The 20532-nt window shown below is 37.8% G+C and overlaps 2 protein-coding genes across 2 annotated transcripts; both read right to left on the bottom strand.

Annotated features, from left to right (window-relative positions):
• Nucleotides 1–4512: 4512 nt before the first annotated feature.
• On the bottom strand, nucleotides 4513–6758 carry LOC130072645 (complement C1q-like protein 4). The gene is made up of 4 exons (XM_056237838.1): nucleotides 6662–6758; nucleotides 5866–5970; nucleotides 5602–5742; nucleotides 4513–5342 (listed from the first exon to the last, which is right to left on the bottom strand). The coding sequence occupies exons 1-4, from the start codon at nucleotides 6666–6668 to the stop codon at nucleotides 4915–4917; spliced, it is 681 nt and encodes a 226-aa protein (XP_056093813.1). The 5' UTR covers nucleotides 6669–6758; the 3' UTR covers nucleotides 4513–4914.
• Nucleotides 6759–8197: 1439 nt separating this feature from the next.
• Nucleotides 8198–16600, bottom strand: LOC130072646 (tubulin polymerization-promoting protein family member 3-like). The gene is made up of 4 exons (XM_056237839.1): nucleotides 16488–16600; nucleotides 8758–8964; nucleotides 8487–8640; nucleotides 8198–8397 (listed from the first exon to the last, which is right to left on the bottom strand). The coding sequence occupies exons 2-4, from the start codon at nucleotides 8952–8954 to the stop codon at nucleotides 8203–8205; spliced, it is 546 nt and encodes a 181-aa protein (XP_056093814.1). The 5' UTR covers nucleotides 8955–8964; nucleotides 16488–16600; the 3' UTR covers nucleotides 8198–8202.
• Between the last annotated feature and the right edge of the window lie 3932 nt (nucleotides 16601–20532).

Here is a 20532-nt window from a genome sequence, read left to right as displayed (position 1 = left end):
ACCTCAGGAACCAGACTTACCTCATAAAACAGAAATACATCAGACTGTAAACAGTCCAGCTAACATTCTTCCGCTGGATGAAAGTTTAGGAGAGGAGACAGAAATATATGAACCCACAGATCCTGAAGTACAAGAACCATTCCCAACAGGAAACAAAATTGAAGGAGAATACTTACCATCATACGATCCAGCTGGTGATGAGGAGGAAAAGGATATGTCCACAGATGATCAGGATCTGGAAGAAGAAACAGAACGAGTTAATTCATTTGCAAGACCAGGTGCAGATCATAACCTAAGACGATCAAACAGGGTCCCAAAACCTCCAAAGAAATTCCATTATCCAGTACCCTTACCTCAGTAGTCCAAAACTTGTTCCAATCCTTGAGTGAGGCAGTGGTTTATTCAATGAGTCTTGCTGACTTTCCAAAAGCTGACTTAATACTGCCCAAGAGTTAACTGAAGGATCAAGTTCAGGACAAAACGCAAAGAGACTTGCTTACCTTTAAGAGGGGAGGATGTAACCATGTATAATTTAAATGTATTATAAAAAGGAATAAATTAAAGGGCGTTAAAATAATAAACTAACCAGAAATACTAATTAAAAAAGAAAATCAAAGTGAAATGCATGGTAGTGTGATGATTGACATTGCAGTAATCATCCAATCACATTAAGTATAGGTTGAAATCCCACCACACCAAGCTAGTTGTGGGATGAGGGAAGCCATTTTCTCTCTCCACGAGACTAATGATATAAGCAGCAGCATAACTTTGAGCAAAAGCTAAAAAGAGTCGCCGCCAAGGATAAAATATGTATGTGTTTATTTCTTTGGATTTTGGTCAGGGTTTTTTTTTTTTCCATGCTGGAACTCCGATTAGAGGACGATGTGAGATGCCGAGTCAACCCACACGAGAATGTACTGAACAGAGTTATTGAACAGAATCTATTGAATAAAAATTTCCTAAATTGTTCTTGTAACATTTTGTATCCCAATGAGTTATTTTTTTATGTTTTGAGTTAACTGAGGTTGTCAAAAGTTATAATTGCGAACTTGTTATAAGGTTGGAGTCTACTCTATAGTTATTGGGTGCACCCAGATTAGTCCATGAATAACTCATGTATTGCAATTTGATTTGAGTTTCTTTGTCATTACAATCTATTATTCAACTGATACTGTGGAAATAATTTCTTTCTTTTACTTTCTTTTACTTTATTCTCTACAAAGAATACATTTATTTTCAATAGATTTATTTCCTCACAAAGCTAAGCTGTTTAATTTATGCCTTCCGAGCCGAACCTACTGGCCTATAGATATTAGTATATTGTCAGTGCCTGTTAATTGACGCAGGTGTTACAATTACTGAGTATGTTCAGATGATGAGCAGGAAGAATGCTGGGAAGTGAGGGAGGACCGGTGACAGAACCCCTCCGGAGGGGATTACAGACATTACAAAACACTAAAGTTCCTTGGGGAAGTGGAAGGAGGAAGAAGCCAAGGCAGAGAGGCAGGCAGGCAGGAGGAGCCCCAGCAGACGGTTCAGAATACAGGGCAAAGCTGAAAAGTTTCAAGTCAAGTCAAGTCAAGTCATCTTCATTTATATAGCGCTTTTAACAATGGAGATTGTTTCAAAGCAGCTTTACAGAGGTAAACATACAATTTACGGTAACAGAGATTGTTTTGGCTTTATAGCGATTTTGAATGTTATTTCCGGCTAAAGTTGGTTTTGATTGATTCACTTCTAGCAAAATTATCATTTGTTATTACATTAGGGGCCACTAAGACGACGCCGTTCTCTCTAAACAGACTTTAAACGCGAACCTGTGACCGGATGACGTTCACATGCGCATTAAAAATTGATTCTATAGTTATATTCGTTTGAATATGTGTGCGCAGGTTTGTAATTTCCCTACCAACCATGGCTAAACAAACTACTTGTCTTGCCTATAAATTTGATACAGAATTTTATTTTATCACTTCGGGGCACGCGAACCGGATTTTCAACAACGCTTTATCTGTAGAGTGGGAAAGGGATCCTCCATAGGGAGAGGATAGTTGACACTTCAGCACTGCATTGTCATCGGGATCTGGATACGACCTGGATCCGGCATGCTGCAGGAAAACCTCGGGATAAACAAAGACACTAAAGTTAGCGTAGATGCCATTCTTCTTATGATGTAACGAGTACATCTGGATTTAAGGGAAGTGTTCCCAGTTCCGGCTGACCTATGCAGCCTAACATTGAATTATAGAAGTCGATAATGTATTATGTGTATGCTAGGTCAAAGAGATGTGTTTTTAGTCTAGCTTTGAACTGACAGAGTGTGTCTGCTTCCCGGACAATGGTAGGAAGACTGTTCCAAAGTTTTGGTGCTAAATAGGAAAAGGATCTCCCGCCAGCAGTCGATTTTGATATTCTAGGTATTATCAACTGGCCGGAATTTTGAGATCGCAATAGACGTGAAGGACTATAATGCTTTAAAAGCTCGCTCAAGTACTGCGGAGCTAAACCATTTAGTGCTTTGTAAGTAATCAACAATATTTTAAAATTTATACGATGTTTAATAGGCAGCAAATGCAGTGTTGACAGAACCGGGCTAATATGGTCATATTTCCTGGTTCTGGTAAGAACTCGAGCTGCTGCGTTTTGAACTAGCTGTAGTTTATTTATTAAGCGTGCAGGGCAACCACCCAGTAGATGAACTAATTGTTCTGCATTTGTTAGTGAGAGCATATGGCGTAATTTAGATATGTTTTTAAGATGGAAAAATGCGGTTTTACAGATACTAGACACGTGACTTTCAAATGAGAGATTGGTATCAAAGAGCACACCCAGGTTCCTAACCGACGACGAGGACTTAACAGAGCAGCCATCAAGTGTTAGACAGTATTCTAGGTTATTACGTGTGGAAGTTTTTTGTCCAATTATTAGAATCTCTGTTTTTTCAGAATTTAGTAGTAGGAAATTACTAGTCATCCAATTTTTTATATCGGCTATGCATTCCGTTAATTTTGTGAATTGGTAAGTTTCGTCGGGGCGTGAAGAAATATACAGCTGAGTATCATCGGCATAACAGTGAAAACTAATTCCATGTTCCCTAATGATATCTCCTAATGGTAGCATGTACAGAGTGAACAGCAGCGGTCCTAGTACTGAGCCTTGTGGTACGCCATACTGAACTTGTGATCGATAAGACATCTCTTCATTTATTGCTACAAACTGATAACGGTCAGTTAAGTATGATTTAAACCATGCTAGTGCAACTCCACTAATGCCAACATAATTTTCGAGTCTATTTAAAAGAATGTTGTGGTCAATAGTATCAAATGCAGCACTAAGATCAAGTAACACTAATAGAGAGATACAACCACGATCGGATGATAAGAGCAAATCATTTGTGACTCTGATGAGAGCTGTCTCGGTACTATGGTACGGTCTGAATCCTGACTGAAAATCCTCGCAGATATCATTTCTTTCTAGAAAGGAACACAGTTGTGAGGATACTGCTTTTTCTAATATCTTTGATAGAAAAGGCAGATTCGAGATCGGCCTGTAATTGACTAATTTTGTATGATCAAGTTGCGGTTTTTTAACAAGCGGTTTTATCATAGCCAGCTTAAAGGTTTTTGGTACGTATCCTAGAGACAAAGACGAATTAATGATAGTAAGAAGAGGATCTATGACCTCTGGAAGCATCTCTTTCAGTAGTTTAGTCGGTATAGGGTCTAACATACATGTTGTCGATTTAGATGATTTAACAAGTTTAGAAAATTCGTCCTCTCCTATGGCAATAAATGAATCAAATTTTTCCTCATGGAGACTACAATGCACTGCCTGATGCGATACTGTGGTAGACGGTTGCATAGTTATAATTTTGTCCCTAATATTATCGATCTTATAAGTGAAGAAGTTCATAAAGTCATTACTGCTGTTGTAGCTTGGACACTTCTGAGCTTGAAGCTTTCTTTTTCGTTAGTTTAGCTACTGTTTCAAATAAATACCTAGGATTATGTTTATTTTCTTCTAATAGGGTTGAAAAATAAGCAGATCTAGCAGCTTTTAAAGCCTCTCTGTAAGCAATCGAGCTCTCTTTCCATGAAATCCGAAATACCTCTAGTTTAGTTTTCTTCCAGTTGCGCTCCATTTTTCTGGCTGCTCTCTTAAGGGCCCAGGTGATTCTAATGAATTAGAGAGTATATTATAAGTTACTACTTATTTATATTATATACTGAATTGCATATTATTACAAAATAAAATTAATGAAATATCGGAAGTTTAGGATCTTAGTCTTTTGATTATTGATTTTTACTTTAGGTAGCCGTTGATGAAACACTGTTTTGTTACATTTATGTATTTTACATAAACCAAAATATTATACGTATAACACAATAAGAGACATTTTTTAATTTAGTTTAAAATAGTTTAATCTAGTTAAAGAGAGGATTGGTGTAATCAACCAAATATGAAGTTTAGATGAATACTTTAGATGAAGTACTAGGGGAAGGAGAACGTAAATGATAGAGAAACAATTCTATTTAATTTTATTAATGCTAGTTCAACATCTGTGCCTTTTACAACATTTATCTTACTGAGTGTGTCTGTGTGTGTGTCTGTGTGTGTTTGTCTTTTTCTATTCCGGTGGGCACTTCAACCTCAATTCACACAGACTTACTGACTCAAAACTGTTTTTTTGAAAATGTAAAAATGCAGAAAGTTTTCTGTAAAATATACGGTTTGTACACTGTCAAAACCATTACATTGATGGAGATTCCCCACAAAGATTGTAAACCCGAAGTGTGTGTGTGAGTGAGTGTGTCTAGGTTTGTCTATACGGTCAAATAGTTGTATACATTGCATCTATGAGAGCTCTTCACTAATTTAGCCTTTAAAGTCTGTGTATGTGTGTGTTTGTGAGCTTCACTCTGTAGCATACAGCAGAAATCCACTGAATGTGTTGTAATGATTCTGATCATCACAGAGCCAGCAGCCAGTGTGGAGACTGATGGTAATACGGTCGCCGACTCTTAGCTGCGCGAGTAAGACCGCTGTGGCCTGGTCCTCCTGGTCTTGATCATACATCTCCCTAAGTGCTGCTAGAGCCACACCATTCCTCCTGATACTGGTACAAACGGACAGCGATGCGCCTGGTGAGCCTGCGTCGCTGAACACGGTAAATGCCAGGTTATACACGCCTGACCGTGGAACCGTGAACACACCAGTGGATGAGTTGTAGGCCTCTCCAATGTTGATAAAGATGCTCTGATAGACCACATTTATTGCCGTCCTTGCCGGACCAATACAGCGTCTCCTGTCGGTTAGACCCACAGAAAACGCCACTCGATTCTCTAAAGATGAACAAGGAACATGTATGAAACATGTACGTAAAAATATAACACAAAATAAATAAGACCAACAGATTAGGTGCAGTTATTTCAGATTTCTGTTTTATTTTGACTGTTCATTTTGTGCATCAAATAAGTTGTCTATTATATAAGACATCCGCTCTGTACATTTTAAAATGTTTATTTACAAAACTAAAGGTCCATAGAGTCTGTTGAGCTTGAGATGATGTATGTGCTCAAAGATAGCAGCGTTTATGTGTACCTCTTATGTTTCTCAGTGTGTTTTGTGCTCTGGCCAGCGAATCCTCCAGTGAATTCATACTAGAGTTTAAATATTCTTCTAACTGCCATTTTTTCCTCTGCATCACACAACAACCACATGAGTCCTGGTCAGTCAGACACGCTAGGTAGAGAGGAATAAAGATATTAGTCGCAAAAGTTATATGTCTATCTTTTATGTTGCTGTTCATTTACATATTGTTACAGCATTATTAAGATTTTCAAGGAGATTTGCAATGATTCTTACGGTTGATGGGGTCTGGAGCAAGGGTTTGTCCTGGCACGTCCCAGGTGTAGGTCTTTTGCTGGCCGAACACCAGCGGCAACACAAAGAACAGCACAACGCCTTTTCCTGATCAAATTGTTCACAAAGGGTAATCACATTCTGTCATAACTATGATTACATTACACATTTTGTCTGTTTAGTTCAAGCTCATGAAATTTGAACCATGAGATCAAATGTATACAAATCTTTCACTTATAACTCAGCCCACATGAAATCTACATCTGCAGACTTCCCCTTAAGCATAATTTAATAATTATTTCGGCTACCATGAAGAGTGCAGCAACTTCAGCTATATTGAAAACATTTTACGAAAATCGATTCCGTAGAATTCCATAGATTTGTTTCGTACAAAATCTAAAAAAGTCTGCAGATTCTAGCACAATATAAACAAATTAATGTAACAGATGCTTCTGCCTCTTAAATATTAGATAAGCTTATTAGTCTTTAAAAGCTGTATAAATAATTCTTGACAAAAACTTCTTGATATTTATTTTGTTTAAAAAATGAATAACAAATACATTTCTGAAGTATCTATGAGTTTCCAATAGACTTGTAATAAATACAATTAAAAACAAATAACAATATAAAATGTTACTATAATAAGATATTATTCAAAACTATATTATAAGACACACAAGCAACATCTGAATGTTTTTTTTTCCCCTGAATGTTTAACAGGTGCATATCTGCCAAGTTTGTTAGGCACTTACTCTCTGAATAATTATTTCTGTACAGAAACAGTGATTTATTTTCTCACCTTTCATGTCTGATGGCTGTTTCTGTTTCTGCCCTTTGAGTCTCAGTGGGAGCAAATGAAAATCAGAGTCTGTGTGATGTTCAACTTTATATCCTGACAGCACCTCCTCCTCCTTCTGTATTCAGGCAGGGAGATTCAGGTGTATGTGTGTGTTTTTAAAGAGGAGCTTTACATCGGCAATATGAATAAAAAAAAAAGCTACAACAAGGGAGATATCAGTTCATGTAACTGTGACTTGCCTCAGATACACTGAAATACAAAACCCCACCGAGTTTTAAACTGTAACACCACACAATACAACACAATGACACGCATCAAAGCCATGAAATACGATGAAAGCTGCTATCTTTTCTAAGCAATCAAACATGCACTTTCCCAGGAAGGATCTCTGTTTTGTAATTGTGTTTTTAAGATTCAGGTGTATGTGTGTGTTTTTAAAGAGGAGCTTTACATCGGCAATATGAATTAAAAAAAAAGCTACAACAAGGGAGATATCAGTTCATGTAACTGTGACTTGCCTCAGATACACTGAAATACAAAACCCCACCGAGTTTTAAACTATAACACCACACAATACAACACAATGACACCCATCAAAGCCATGAAATATGATGAAAGCTGCTAACTTTTCTAAGCAATCAAACATGCACTTTCCCAGGAAGGATCTCTGTTTTGTAATGATTGAAGCCCCAGAACAGCTATTCAAAGAAACGCACCACACCTCTGTCTACAACACAAGACAGTCACAAATGATGCAAAACATCACAATAATGTGTGTTGTAATTTAAGTAAAATATTCCCACATGCCGTTTCTTTATTTGACTTTATTTGCGTCGACTCAGTTTAGTGTTTACAGTCTGATAGAGATCTCAGTGCAACAAAGCGAAAACACACAATAAAGCTCATTTATCCAGCACACATACATTATTAACACCAGCATAGAAAAAGAAGCACTTAATGGGATAGTTTAACCAAAAATCAAGACTTTCTGGTTACAATTTTAAGGTGTCCTTAATTGTTGCAGTGTAATTATACATTTAAGTACTGAGTAATCTTACAACAACATACTATAGGCTTAGGGTTATTAGTGTTGGGTTTAGGGTTAGTTGTAATTATGCATAATTGTGTTACTGACTTTCTTTCTACTGTGATTCACAAAAGAAGATATTTTGGAGAATTTTGGTAACCAATCAGAATGATTACCATTGGCTTCCATTGTTGGGACAAACAAAAACTGACACACTTTTTTTAATCTTTTAAACTATTTTAAATCTTTTATGTTCCACAGAAGAAACATGATGACACAATTAACCCTTTAACTGTTGTTATTTGGTTTTATTTATTCTTAAAATTAAATGATATGTTAACTTATGAAAGGCAAGTGGGTTAGATACAGTGCTTTTTACCACATGAAAAAGTTTTAGCCAGGGTTTATTTTTGCAGGCAAGTCACAACACAGCTGCGGAAATAAAACCAGCAAGACTTCAGACATACACATTATGTCATGCATAAAGCATTTTTCTCTTTTCATCCTTCCTCTCTCAATCGTCCCCTTTTACTTTGCTGTCATAGGTGCCTTGGCCTTTGTATGTCGAGACGTATCCACTGGTGTCAGGGATGTCTTCCCTCCCAACACGGCCTTTTCCTTTTCCAGACGGATCAAAACGCTCCTTATGAGAACCAGTGAACTTACTGCTGTCTGTTAGCCTGTCCACAGCAGAGGCTTTTTCCACTTTCTACAGAGAGAAAAAGATTATCCATGGTTATTGTACATGGTTATTGCTTAATCTATGAAAACAGACTGATTTGATTGGCTGGGTCTCACAGTGACACCAATGTTGGCAGGTTCTTTGCCAGCCATGAGACTGTAGAGAAGCTGTACTGCCTCTTCCTGGCTCTTCCCTTTAAAACGTTTTGTAGCCAACTCGGCCATGGCTTGAGTGAACTGCTCAAACGTGATGACACGTGCTGATTTAACCCTAAGACACATAAGCAGATACAGAACAGCACAAAGTTAGGCCCAGTCATGCATACGTCCATTGCACAGGATTAAAAATAAAACAGTTTGCTGTCGGTCATAGTGCGAATAATCATACTTGACTTTGCTGAAGACGATGTCCACATCCGTGCTGGTGACACTTTTCCCATCGATGACCTTGCAGTCCTTACACAGCTTAACAAAGTTTTTCCCATTCATCTCATTCCCTGTTCCTTTGGTGTCTCCATGAACTGCAAATTTACGAAATGCTGTCTCAACCTCTGCCAGCGAAACCTCACCTGAACCCTCAGCCATGCTGTCAGATCTAGAATGAGAGAAAGACAGAATTTTAAAGAAGAAAAAAAGAGACAAAAATATGTTTTGAGGTTTTGCTTTTTTTATAATGTTTTATTGCAACATTATATGGATATTTCCAGTCCTGATTGGTTTATTTTAGTGTTATTTATATAGCTTACTATTATAGTTACTTTTACTCTATTATAGTTACTTATAGTTCTATATTATATATATATATATTTATTAATATCTTTAATTGGCTTTTTAAAGTTTTTTAGGTTTAAGGTTTTCATCTATTTATATTTAAATTTATTTGAGCTTAATTTCAATTATCAAAAAAGATATGAATAATTTGAGTTTTAGTTAACAATAACAATGGCTTAAATACAGTGTTTCAGCCGTGCTGAAATTTTTGATATGTAACATCTGTAAACAACTGTTCATCATATCACTGTTATAGCAGTGTCTATGGCAGCATTCTGTGATGTGAGAGATTAGAAATTCTAGCGGAAAGATGCAACAAAAAATCATTTGTTTGGCATCTTAATGAAAATGTGTGTACTTTGTGGTTTTTTATATATAGTTACTGTTTTCCTCAAGGCTGTGTTACTTAATATAATTAATGTTAATATAATAATAAATAGCATGACCTCTCCTAACAATGTGTAGCGACAACGAGAATGAAACCCACACAAGTGAAGCTGTCATACATAATCAAACACAAGAGGCGGCATATTCCAGATTACCCCGAGGCTATGTAGCCAGAAGACCCTTTGTTGTTTAACTAAAGGAAGGACGTTGTCAATGTTTTATAATTTGGCAAGAACAGATCTGCTTAGAAATGGTGAAACGAGAGGCCCTAACAAGAAGTCACCTGACCCCTGCGACTAAACAGACTGAACCATTCAGCGTCCCGAGCTAGTTTTCCCCTCATCAATTATTATATCTCCTTAAGGCTGAAAAAGTGGACTTGCATACAAAATACCCTTTGTCTTGAAGACCACCATTTGCGAACTAAACCCTCACGTGGTAAACACCACGGATGCGACAAATGCTGACCATAAGGATACACACACACACACACATAAGGACTTTCCTCCAATTCTCCAATACCAATAAAACTCATCCCAGAACAATTCTTGACTGACCCATAATCAAAATCATGTAACATAACATAATTATATATTGTGTTTACAACCCCTGTATGTGTCTATTCTGCTTAGATCACATCTAAGTCATGTAATTGTTTTGAATATTAGAGATACTGGAATGAAAGTGTCGTGTTTCCTATCATTATGCTCGTATGTTTTTAATTCAAAAGATGGCTCGATTGAAATCTGTGTAAAAATGTTTATGTTCTTAAAATGGAAATTATGTCTAAACTAAATCCTCTGTTTCGAGCTGATGAGTAAGCAGACCACAGAGAACACATGATTCGCGATGAGAGAAGGGGGGGGGGATAGAAAAGACCCCCCTCTCAAATAACCATATAGTATCTTATTGTCCGAATTCCAAATTCCTCCAGGAGGCGGGACAAACATTTTGAGTTTAAAATCTTAGACCCGAACACAGAATCGCGCTCTTGCCCTCTGCTCTTGCCCTCTCTCTCTTGTGATGCTCTCTTGTGATGCTCTTGTGATGCTCTCTTTCGGCAGAACAAGCCGGGTGGAGCCAACGATGGTTATAGTAACCATGTAGACGCAGAGACAAATGACCCAAATCAAGATATGGGTTAAAACAGATTTAATTCAAGCCATCTCGTCACTTTTCTTTCGGTAACACTTTAGAATACGGTTCCTTCGTTAATGAATAACTACACAGGAACAAATGAGTAACACAATATTAACAATCTAGTAACTACTATTAACTAACAAGAAATTCTGATTAACAAATTAGTAAGTAACAGCGCACAGATGAAAGTGGTAGTTCACTATTAACTAATCAATAACTACTTTTTTAATGCTTCCCAGAGAACTACTGTAAGAATCATGGTAACTAACTAGTAATGACTCAAGTGTTACTACATACTTCTAAAGGAATGACTAATTATTTGGATCCGTATTCTAAAGTGAAGATCACGGTAACTAACTAGTAATTACTCAAGTGTTACTACATAATTCTAAAGGAATTACTAATTCTTTTAAGCTTTTGAGGTTTTTGGTGAAGTTTTAGATAGTAATTCCCATAGAAGTATGTAGTAACACTTGAGTAATTACTAGTTAATTACCATGATCTTCACTTTAGAATACGGATCCAAATAATTAGTAATTCCTTTAGAAGTATGTAGTAACACTTCAGTAATTACTAGTTAGTTACCATGATCTTCACTTTAGAATACGGATCCAAATAATTAGTAATTCCTTTAGAAGTATGTAGTAACACTTGAGTCATTACTAGTTAGTTATCATGATTCTTACATGAAAAGCCAATCCTAAAGTGTAGAATCTTCTAATCCTTCACAAGATATTTGCACACACGTATGAGGTAGGAGACATTAATAAAATCTTTTTTTTTTTTGCGAGGTATAGGTTAAATCATAAAATCACTGTATATGGTATTTGGATGGCCGATAACTCAATATGTTCCAGCCGTCACCGTGACTCTGGCCAATTTTCTGGCATTCCTCTGGACTGGCATTGAATCACTACAGGACAAGTAAGGTCCCGACAACTGCATTTAAAAAGCCATTTCTTTAAAATTATTCAGTTGATAAATAGTTCTCTAGGAGAGAGCATAGGCTAATTATTTCCCAAATCATAAGTCTGCTATGCTATTACATATTGATAAACCTTGTGTATTTGTTTACAGCAGTTATCAATGTTAATGTAGTGCTAGTCATTTGTCCTGCATTAGTTATTGATTAGTTTTGCATGAACTATTAATCTTCTTCAGTAGTTCTCTGGGAAGCATTAAAAAAAAGTAGTTCTCAATTAGTTAATAGTGAACTACCACTTTCATCTGTGCGCTGTTACTTACTAATTCGTTAATCAGAATTTCTTGTTAGTTAATAGTAGTTACTAGATTGTTAATATTGTGTTACTCATTTGTTCCTGTGTAGTTATTCATTAACGAAGGAACCGTATTCTAAAGTGTTACCTTTCTTTCTTTTCTTAGTTTGTTTTCTTTTCCATTAAAAGTCTCGGTTCTAAGTTAAGTGTTGCTGCAAAGTTTCGTTTTAACGTTTCAACTGCAAAACCAGCTTTCAACTTCAAAGACTTTCATTCATCCGCGCCAACACACCACGTGACTGGCTGTCCAAGATCTATCCAGGCACACGAGAAGATCAGCCAAGCAACGGACCGGGGAACCCCCTTCACGACAAAAGGGAACCCCAAAGCAAGGACAAGCAAGTACCTCCAGACTTTTAACTGAACTGGTGATTTTAATATCAAATTGAATTACCCGCCTAAGAAACGATAAAAGGGTGAAATTAATTATTGATGGTTCGTTCAGGTCATGTCTTTTAAGTGCATATAGAAACTTGGGATCTCACCATCTAACTCCTAAAACTCATTCTTCCTCACTCTCTGTCTTTCTTCAACTTGTATGAATGCGTGTGCGTGTGTTTGTGTTATATTAGTTTTATGTGTGTTAGTCATAGGCTTATAATCAATAAAGTATTGTTTGTATTTGAAAAGAGAAGCATTACTTGTGTTATGTGCTTACAGATTTATTGTCTTGAACTTCGATCTAAGTTACCTATGCTTTGACCCTTGATTTATTTCTTAATTTAGCTGTTAGCTGGGAATTAGTCTTTCTTGGCCAAGAAGATATTATATTTCCTAGAATTAATGATTGTTTATGCTTTCCGTTCATTGGATGAACTGATAAACTGATCATACTATTGATTTTGCAACAGTAAATTCTGAAAATAATTCAATTATTAATTATTGATCATAATCCGTTATGAATAATAATTAATTATATTTATACGTGCGTATAATCGCTACAAATGAATGTCTCGATGTCTGTTATGTACAGTGAAAGCTGCTATCCTGGTGCTGTAATGTTTCTGTACTGGTTACACCCAGAGTTACTGTCCCACACTGTTCCATGATCCATGCTCACAAATCATTCTCATTTACTCCACACGCGCGCACACACTCACATAGAGAGAGACGTTGGGTATGCATGTTTAATGGGCACATTTCATAGACATAATACTTTTTACGCTGTACAAACTGCATATCATGTCCCCTAACCCTAAACCTACCCATCACATACAACTTTCTGCATTTTTACATTTTCAAAAAACACGTAGTTTGATTAATAACCTGTTTTCCTAATGGGGACCAAAAAAATCTCCCATTGGAACATATTCTCCCCATAATGGTATACCTGAACCACACACACACATACTTGGTTTCTCTTTGTGGGGACTCTCCATAGCCGTAATGGTTTTTATACTGTATAAACTGTATATTCTATCCCCTCACTTAACCCTAACCAGGGGCGTCACTAGGATTTTCATTTTAGGGGGGCTAAGCCCCCAATATGATTTTTTTTTTTTTAAATAAAAAAATGTAACACTTTAGTTTATCTAAAGATCACTATTAACCATTTTCATTACGAAAAGGCATGGTTTTATAATAACTGTGGTCCCTAATATGAGGTAGGGCAAATAAGGGGGTTAGGGGTCTCCCAGAGAAAATTTTGATTTCTCTGATATACATATGTGCATTTTAAGATGTTCTGAAGGCCAAAAAAACTTGGATAGTGGGCAGCTGATTATTTTTCTCTCCTCATCAGCATCACACTCTTTTTCTCTTTGTTTTTATCTTGCCCTGTCTCTTCCCCTCCTAAAGCTGAGCTTTGACTGATATAGGCTTTTCATTTTTGTCTGTCAGTGAAGAAAGTAAACATGGGGTCAATTGATAGGTTGATTTTGCCTATGAATCATTTTCTCAGACGCGTTTATTTGCTGAAAGCTACTAAAGGTAATTAAGTTTATTAAATGCATTCACAATATGTAGGCTACACATTTATTATTGATCTAATGCCTAATACAGGGCCGTAGACAGGGCTTTAGTCACAGAGGTCCTAAATTTGAGGTTGGTAGGGGGTTCAAATTTTTTATTTCTCTGATATGTGCATTTCAAGACGTTTGAAGACCAAAAAAGGATAAGAAATAGCTTTAAAACCATGTCAGTGGGCAGATTATTTGTCAATACCTGCTCTCTTCTCATCTCCATCACTCTTTCTTTTTTTCTCAGCCTCTTCGTCCCTTTCTCTTCCCCTCCTAAAGCTGAGCTTTTTTAATTTACTAAAGGCTACAATTTGTATTATATCCTCAATAGGTACACATTCATTATTAATCTTGTGCCTAACATGATGAAAACGGCTTTGTTAATGTTTCTTGTAAACTAATTATTACATTACATGAGTCACGTTACATATAGGCCTATTTTCAGTTCAAAATGGCGAAATTAGACAAAACTATATTAGTTTGCCTGATTATTTTTTGTCATTCGTTTAACATTTATGACCTAAAAAAAGTAAAATATGAAATGTTAAGTTTAGCTACTTACATCTTATCTCGCACTTGACCGTACGCGTCGAGTCGCACTGTTAAAATTCGCGCTCAGCAGCGTCTGTGAACATAAAGCCTGCCTACTTTGATTTGATTGGTCATCTCAAATATTCTGACATTGACGAGCAGTGACAGACCAATGAGGCTCAGATGAACACACATGAACACACACACACAGCCTGTCCTCTGTTTCTGACGTGCTCTCTGTCGGCGCCGCTGCGGATTGAAGATGAAGAACGCGCTGAATCTGATTATAACAAGACTGAAGCGAACACGAATTTGTGTAGCCTACATTAATCTCACATTTTTAGGGGGGCTAGGCAGAAGTTTAGGGGGGCTGAAGCCCCCCTAAAAAGGGCCTAGTGACGCCCCTGACCCTAACCCTACCCATCACCGAAAACTTTCTACATTTTTACTTTTTAAACAAACAAAAAAACATCAGTATGTTCATTACTCCATTTCCCTTGAGGGGACCGCTGGCTGGTCCCCACAATGTAGGCGATTTCAGGTTTCACTATCCTTGTGGGGACATTTGGTGTAATATAATATAAACGCGCACACACACAGACACATTTATATAACTCGCACTAAAAGCCGTAATTTAATGAAGTCCACTTTAGAGGTCTTCACGGGTCCACTTGGATCCGAAAACACGAGGTCCGACCCGAGACCCGAGCGGGTTCGGGTCCAAAACTCAGACGAGTGTCTCGGACACGGGTCGGGTTCGGTATTAATGGCCTCGGGTCTCGGGTAATTTAAAATAAATATGCCTTTTCCAAATGGACCCGAGAAGACCCGAATTCTTTTAAACTATGTTGGGCATTTAAGAAAATTGCAGTATTTAAAACAACTCTATGACACTGACACCGTTCTCTCACTTTTTCTAAGTGAGAGAGCGAATCCGCGCTTCTACGTGCAAATGGGCTATAAGCAGAAGCACGGCTGCATCCGCATTTATTTACTCAGTTGCTCGCTCCACATAAACCAATCCCTCCCTTTGCCAAGAAGAACTAGTGCGCCATCATGTGGATGGATGTTTGACTAAATGCAAGTATTTGAATTGTCGTTAAGCCAGGCCTGTCAATCAATTTTAAAAATACGCGACACTGTCAGAAAAGCATGGAGGCGATAACAGAAATTGCGAAAAATGTCAGGGAAAACGAATGGTGGTTCCAATCATCGTATGGTCCGGTAAATAACATTATGCCAAATTTTATTGGACGTAATGGGTTACAGTGTTGTGTGATTGACATTTTAGCACTTCAGCGCGCTTACACTTGCGCGTCTATGTTCAGTGCATTTTTGAGAAACGCAGGGCTGCAGGCTGTGCACAATGTAAATGACGTTTACGTTCGGGTCCAGTCGGGTTCTAAAGGAAATGGCGTCGGTTCGGACTCGGGTCTAATTTTATCGGGTCTGTCTCGGGTCGGGTTTTTCTTTAAAAAAAATAATTTATGCACGTCGGGTTCGGGTAAGTAGTGATTCGGGTCGATTCGGGTCGGGTACAGTTTTTAGGACCCGAGAAGACCTCTAGTCCACTTTACTAAATTAGCTTCAGCTGTCTTTGCTGGCTTCCCCTCTCTCTGTCTCTCTCTCTTTCTTTCTAATATTGGGTAGGCCTATTTGTAATTCGTGAAAGCATCATATAATCCGTAAAAGCATAATAAATTAATACTGCATTTACCTTTTATAGATGGAATAATAAAGTGAAAGTACATTAAATCTATAAAAGAAAAATGCATGAAACTCTTGCATTGAGAAATTAAAAGGTTCTGGTAAACAAGTAGCCTAATGCTGCCTATATTCCTTTTATTCTTTATGTGCGAAATACATATTCAAATGTAGGCTACTCTAAAAATATGTGAAATATATTATGTAGCTAGGCCTACTATAAAAACAAGCTAACTGCGTCTCATGCATAAATCCCTCCTGGTCCTGTTTGACCTTGTAGGTATGACATAAATACTTCCAGATGGGTGTGTGTTATTGAGAATGAAAGAGCAGGAGAGATTCAAGCCTACCTGACAGTGAGGTGGACAATCTTGGATACTGATGCTAAGCTGCTACTGAAAGGATGCTGAAAGGACGGTTTCTCGTCTTCCTCTATGCCCGTGCTAAGTGTGTGTGTGTGTGTGTGTGTGTGTGTGTGTGTACAATGACGTAAGAGAGAGGGGAGGAGAGAGCACAGCCCAGCACAAATGATGACTTCACTCGCTCGTCTCTCTCTCTCTCTCTCTCTCTCTCTCTCTCTCTCTCTCTCTCTCTCTCTCTCTCTCTCTCTCTCTCTCTCTCTCTCTCTCTCTCTCTCTCTCTCTTTCTCTCTGCCACATGTCCTCTTGTCTTCCCGCTATTTACAATTTCTCCGCCTGTTGGGCCCTTTTCTTTATATTTGTCCTCTCTTTTACTTTGCTGACTAAGTACTCCTTCACTTTCCCTCCTTGTCCTCTCCTCCTTCTGTCTTTGTCTCTCTCTCTGCTGCCACACCCTTACACACATCAGTCTCTGTGGAGCAGATGTTACATAGTGAATCCACACACGTACATGCGTTGTTGGACTGTGATGCTCTAAATGTTATTTGCTATAATGGCTTCAGTGCATCTCTGTCTAATGGCTCTGAGCACTCACCTCTTACAGACAACTCAACCGCATAGATGGAGACCCACTCACAGAAAAACTCATCATTTCTGACAACACAACTAGAGGAACAATGTCTGTTTACAGTACATGCACAAGAATATTCTGATTTAATAACTGGAATTTGGCCATATTGCAGTTAATGTAAACGTGATAATTAACCATATCTAACATAACTGCATAACCGAATATACAATTATATCAGCATAAGGCCAAACAAAGTTTAGTCTTGGTGATACAAACCTCAAACACATTTTTGGAGAGATGAAGACTACCAATGTAGCTGGTTTGGGCATGCATGTGTGCGTCTCTCGCTACGAATCGGCTACCCCTCTGCGTTGTGTTGTGTGATGTTGAAAAAAGACTGGAGTCAAATCTGCTGTTCAGTGATTCTACTTTTATCTATAGGCATAATCTGCATAAATTGGAAAATGCCGCTATACACTCACCTAAAGGATAATTAGGAACACCTGTTCAATTTCTCATTAATGCAATTATCTAATCAACCAATCACATGGCAGTTGCTTCAATGCATTTAGGGGTGTGGTCCTGGTCAAGACAATCTCCTGAACTCCAAACTGAATGTCAGAATGGGAAAGAAAGGTGATTTAAGGAATTTTGAGCGTGGCATGGTTGTTGGTGCCAGACGGGCCGGTCTGAGTATTTCACAATCTGCTCAGTTACTGGGATTTTCACGCACAACCATTTCTAGGGTTTACAAAGAATGGTGTGAAAAGGGAAAAACATCCAGTATGCGGCAGTCCTGTGGGCGAAAATGCCTTGTTGATGCTAGAGGTCAGAGGAGAATGGGCCGACTGATTCAAGCTGATAGAAGAGCAACTTTGACTGAAATAACCACTCGTTACAACCGAGGTATCCAGCAAAGCATTTGTGAAGCCACAACACGCACAACCTTGAGGCGGATGGGCTACAACAGCAGAAGACCCCACCGGGTACCACTCATCTCCACTACAAATAGGAAAAAGAGGCTACAATTTGCAAGAGCTCACCAAAATTGGACAGTTGAAGACTGGAAAAATGTTGCCTGGTCTGATGAGTCTCGATTTCTGTTGAGACATTCAGATGGTAGAGTCAGAATTTGGCGCAAACAGAATGAGAACATGGATCCATCATGCCTTGTTACCACTGTGCAGGCTGGTGGTGGTGGTGTAATGGTGTGGGGGATGTTTTCTTGGCACACTTTAGGCCTCTTAGTGCCAATTGGGCATCGTTTAAATGCCACGGCCTACCTAAGCATCGTTTCTGACCATGTCCATCCCTTTATGGCCACCATGTACCCATCCTCTGATGGCTACTTCCAGCAGGATAATGCACCATGTCACAAAGCTCGAATCATTTCAAATTGGTTTCTTGAACATGACAATGAGTTCACTGTACCAAAATGGCCCCCACAGTCACCAGATCTCAACCCAATAAAGCATCTTTGGGATGTGGTGGAACGGGAGCTTCGTGCCCTGGATGTGCATCCCACAAATCTCTATCAACTGCAAGATGCTATCCTATCAATATGGGCCAACATTTCTAAAGAATGCTTTCAGCACCTTGTTGAATCAATGCCACGTAGAATTAAGGCAATTCTGAAGGCGAAAGGGGGTCAAACACAGTATTAGTATGGTGTTCCTAATAATCCTTTAGGTGAGTGTAAATCGTTGTGTTTAATCAGTAGTATAATCAGCCTACTCCTTGCTCAGCTCAGACCTCCCGTGGACTATAGTTCACAATATTGCAGACAATCTCATTTACCATAATAAAGTAATATAAAGGAAATATTAATAATAATTTTATATCAGATACAATATTGCTATATAGGAAATGTCTTGTATAGAAGACTTCACGATGCAATCACTAAATTAATTTCAAAGAATTATATCAAAAATATCTATTGATAATGAGTTTGTATTGCATCACACTCTTATTATTCAAATAAATTTCATATAATGTACCTCTTCAATCCCACACATTTCCAGCATTTGATATAAACACATTACCAATAAAATATCGAACGCACATGAAAAAGAAATAAAAACAGATCAAAGTGTATAACCATACCTGCATAAGTTGGTAAAAGCATTCATTAAAGTTAACCTTATGGCCTAATTTGTAATTCATGCTGTGTTGTTGTTAAGGAAACCAGTGAAAAATAGTGAAAGTACAAAATAACTAAAATGCATTGTAATAAATGGAGATCGAGAATGAGGATCTCCAGTATTTCCTCAAACATTTTATCTTAGTATAAATGGTTTATTAGTTTATGTGTTTGCATATGAATAAATATACAACAGTGCAACAGTATTCAGCAGTGCAACAGTTTAAAATCAGTACTGGAAAAAGACCTTGAATTATAAACAAACATAACATAATTTGCTTTATATGAACTACAGGAGCACCATCTACTACAGCATGCTAGAAGAACTGGTAGCATGTTACATCCAATGGCTGCAAAGACAATCTGAAGAGCAATGTATCCCGAAGGTCAGAATCATGAAAAACATGCATTCATAAGTTGCAGTATTATTTGTTGAAGCTAGATAACCAAGCTGCAAGAAGTTTTAGAAATTTCTACCCACATGAGCCCCACCGTGAATGACAAATGGAAAAAGTACTTTATCTGAAAACGACAATAAGTGTTTGTTCGCAGTAAATAAACAAAGCAGTGGAGCTTAAAGAGCTGTTTCATATTGAAGACATGAATTTTAGAATGCTCATTGAAACTAAATGTATCAATTTACTAACAGATCATGTTACATACACATGCAATTTTGACTTTATTAGGTGCACATTTCTAAAACTGGGTAGGATACCAGTTGACCCTAATTTAGCCTAATTATTTGTGACATTCAACAAGGTCTTGGAAACATTCTCTCAAGATTCTGGTCCATGTGAACAAAAAAACATTAGGTATAGTTGCAGCATATTCAAGAAGATGGATAGACTGGTAATAAAAGGATGCTGTGATGGATTTTTTATCCTCAAACCTAACTATTTTAGATTTGTCTCCCTAAAACTAACTACTATTATAACTTATACGCTAGCGTGTCTATATATATTTGATGTTAGCTACGTTAACCATTCAGCGTGTCTCCAGACGACTACAGCCTTTTGTCCCTAACTATACTCCGACGTGTCTCCAGAGTCCAGACAACTACTGCCGAGTCTAAATCCTATATTCCAGCGTGTCTCCAGACGACTACTGCTGAGCCGATAATTCTAACTTGTTCTCTTGCCGCGCAGCTTAAATGACAGACAGACTTGAATAATTGTTCTTTAAATGTTCTTTATTACGGCCGGGAGTTCTCGAGCAGTTCTCAGAGAATCTCCCAAAAAGAAGCAATAAGCATGGCCGGAGGATTTCAGACAAATCCCATTGAGAATCCCACCAGTAAACACAAATACAACAGTTTTTAAAAAATA

The sequence above is a fragment of the Rhinichthys klamathensis genome, unplaced genomic scaffold, assembly GCF_029890125.1.
Source record: "Rhinichthys klamathensis goyatoka isolate OS25496 unplaced genomic scaffold, OSU_Roscu_1.1 h1tg000501l_1, whole genome shotgun sequence".
Classification (NCBI taxonomy): domain Eukaryota; kingdom Metazoa; phylum Chordata; class Actinopteri; order Cypriniformes; family Leuciscidae; genus Rhinichthys; species Rhinichthys klamathensis.
Note: the sequence above shows the minus strand (reverse complement) of the source record. Positions and strands in the feature narration are given on the sequence as shown.

Bases quoted from the DNA above. Each gene is read 5' to 3' on its own strand.
- LOC130072646 (XM_056237839.1), bottom strand. From the start codon at position 8,954: ATGGCTGAGGGTTCAGGTGAGGTTTCGCTGGCAGAGGTTGAGACAGCA. The intron at 8,641-8,757 runs GTATGATTATTC...TATGTGTCTTAG, and splicing joins ATCGTCTTCAGCAAAGTCAA to GGTTAAATCAGCACGTGTCA. The intron at 8,398-8,486 runs GTGAGACCCAGC...TTCTCTCTGTAG, and splicing joins CTGCCAACATTGGTGTCACT to AAAGTGGAAAAAGCCTCTGC.
- LOC130072645 (XM_056237838.1), bottom strand. The intron at 5,743-5,865 runs GTAAGAATCATT...CTCTCTACCTAG, and splicing joins TGCTCCAGACCCCATCAACC to CGTGTCTGACTGACCAGGAC. The intron at 5,343-5,601 runs GTACACATAAAC...GTTCATCTTTAG, and splicing joins CACACTGAGAAACATAAGAG to AGAATCGAGTGGCGTTTTCT.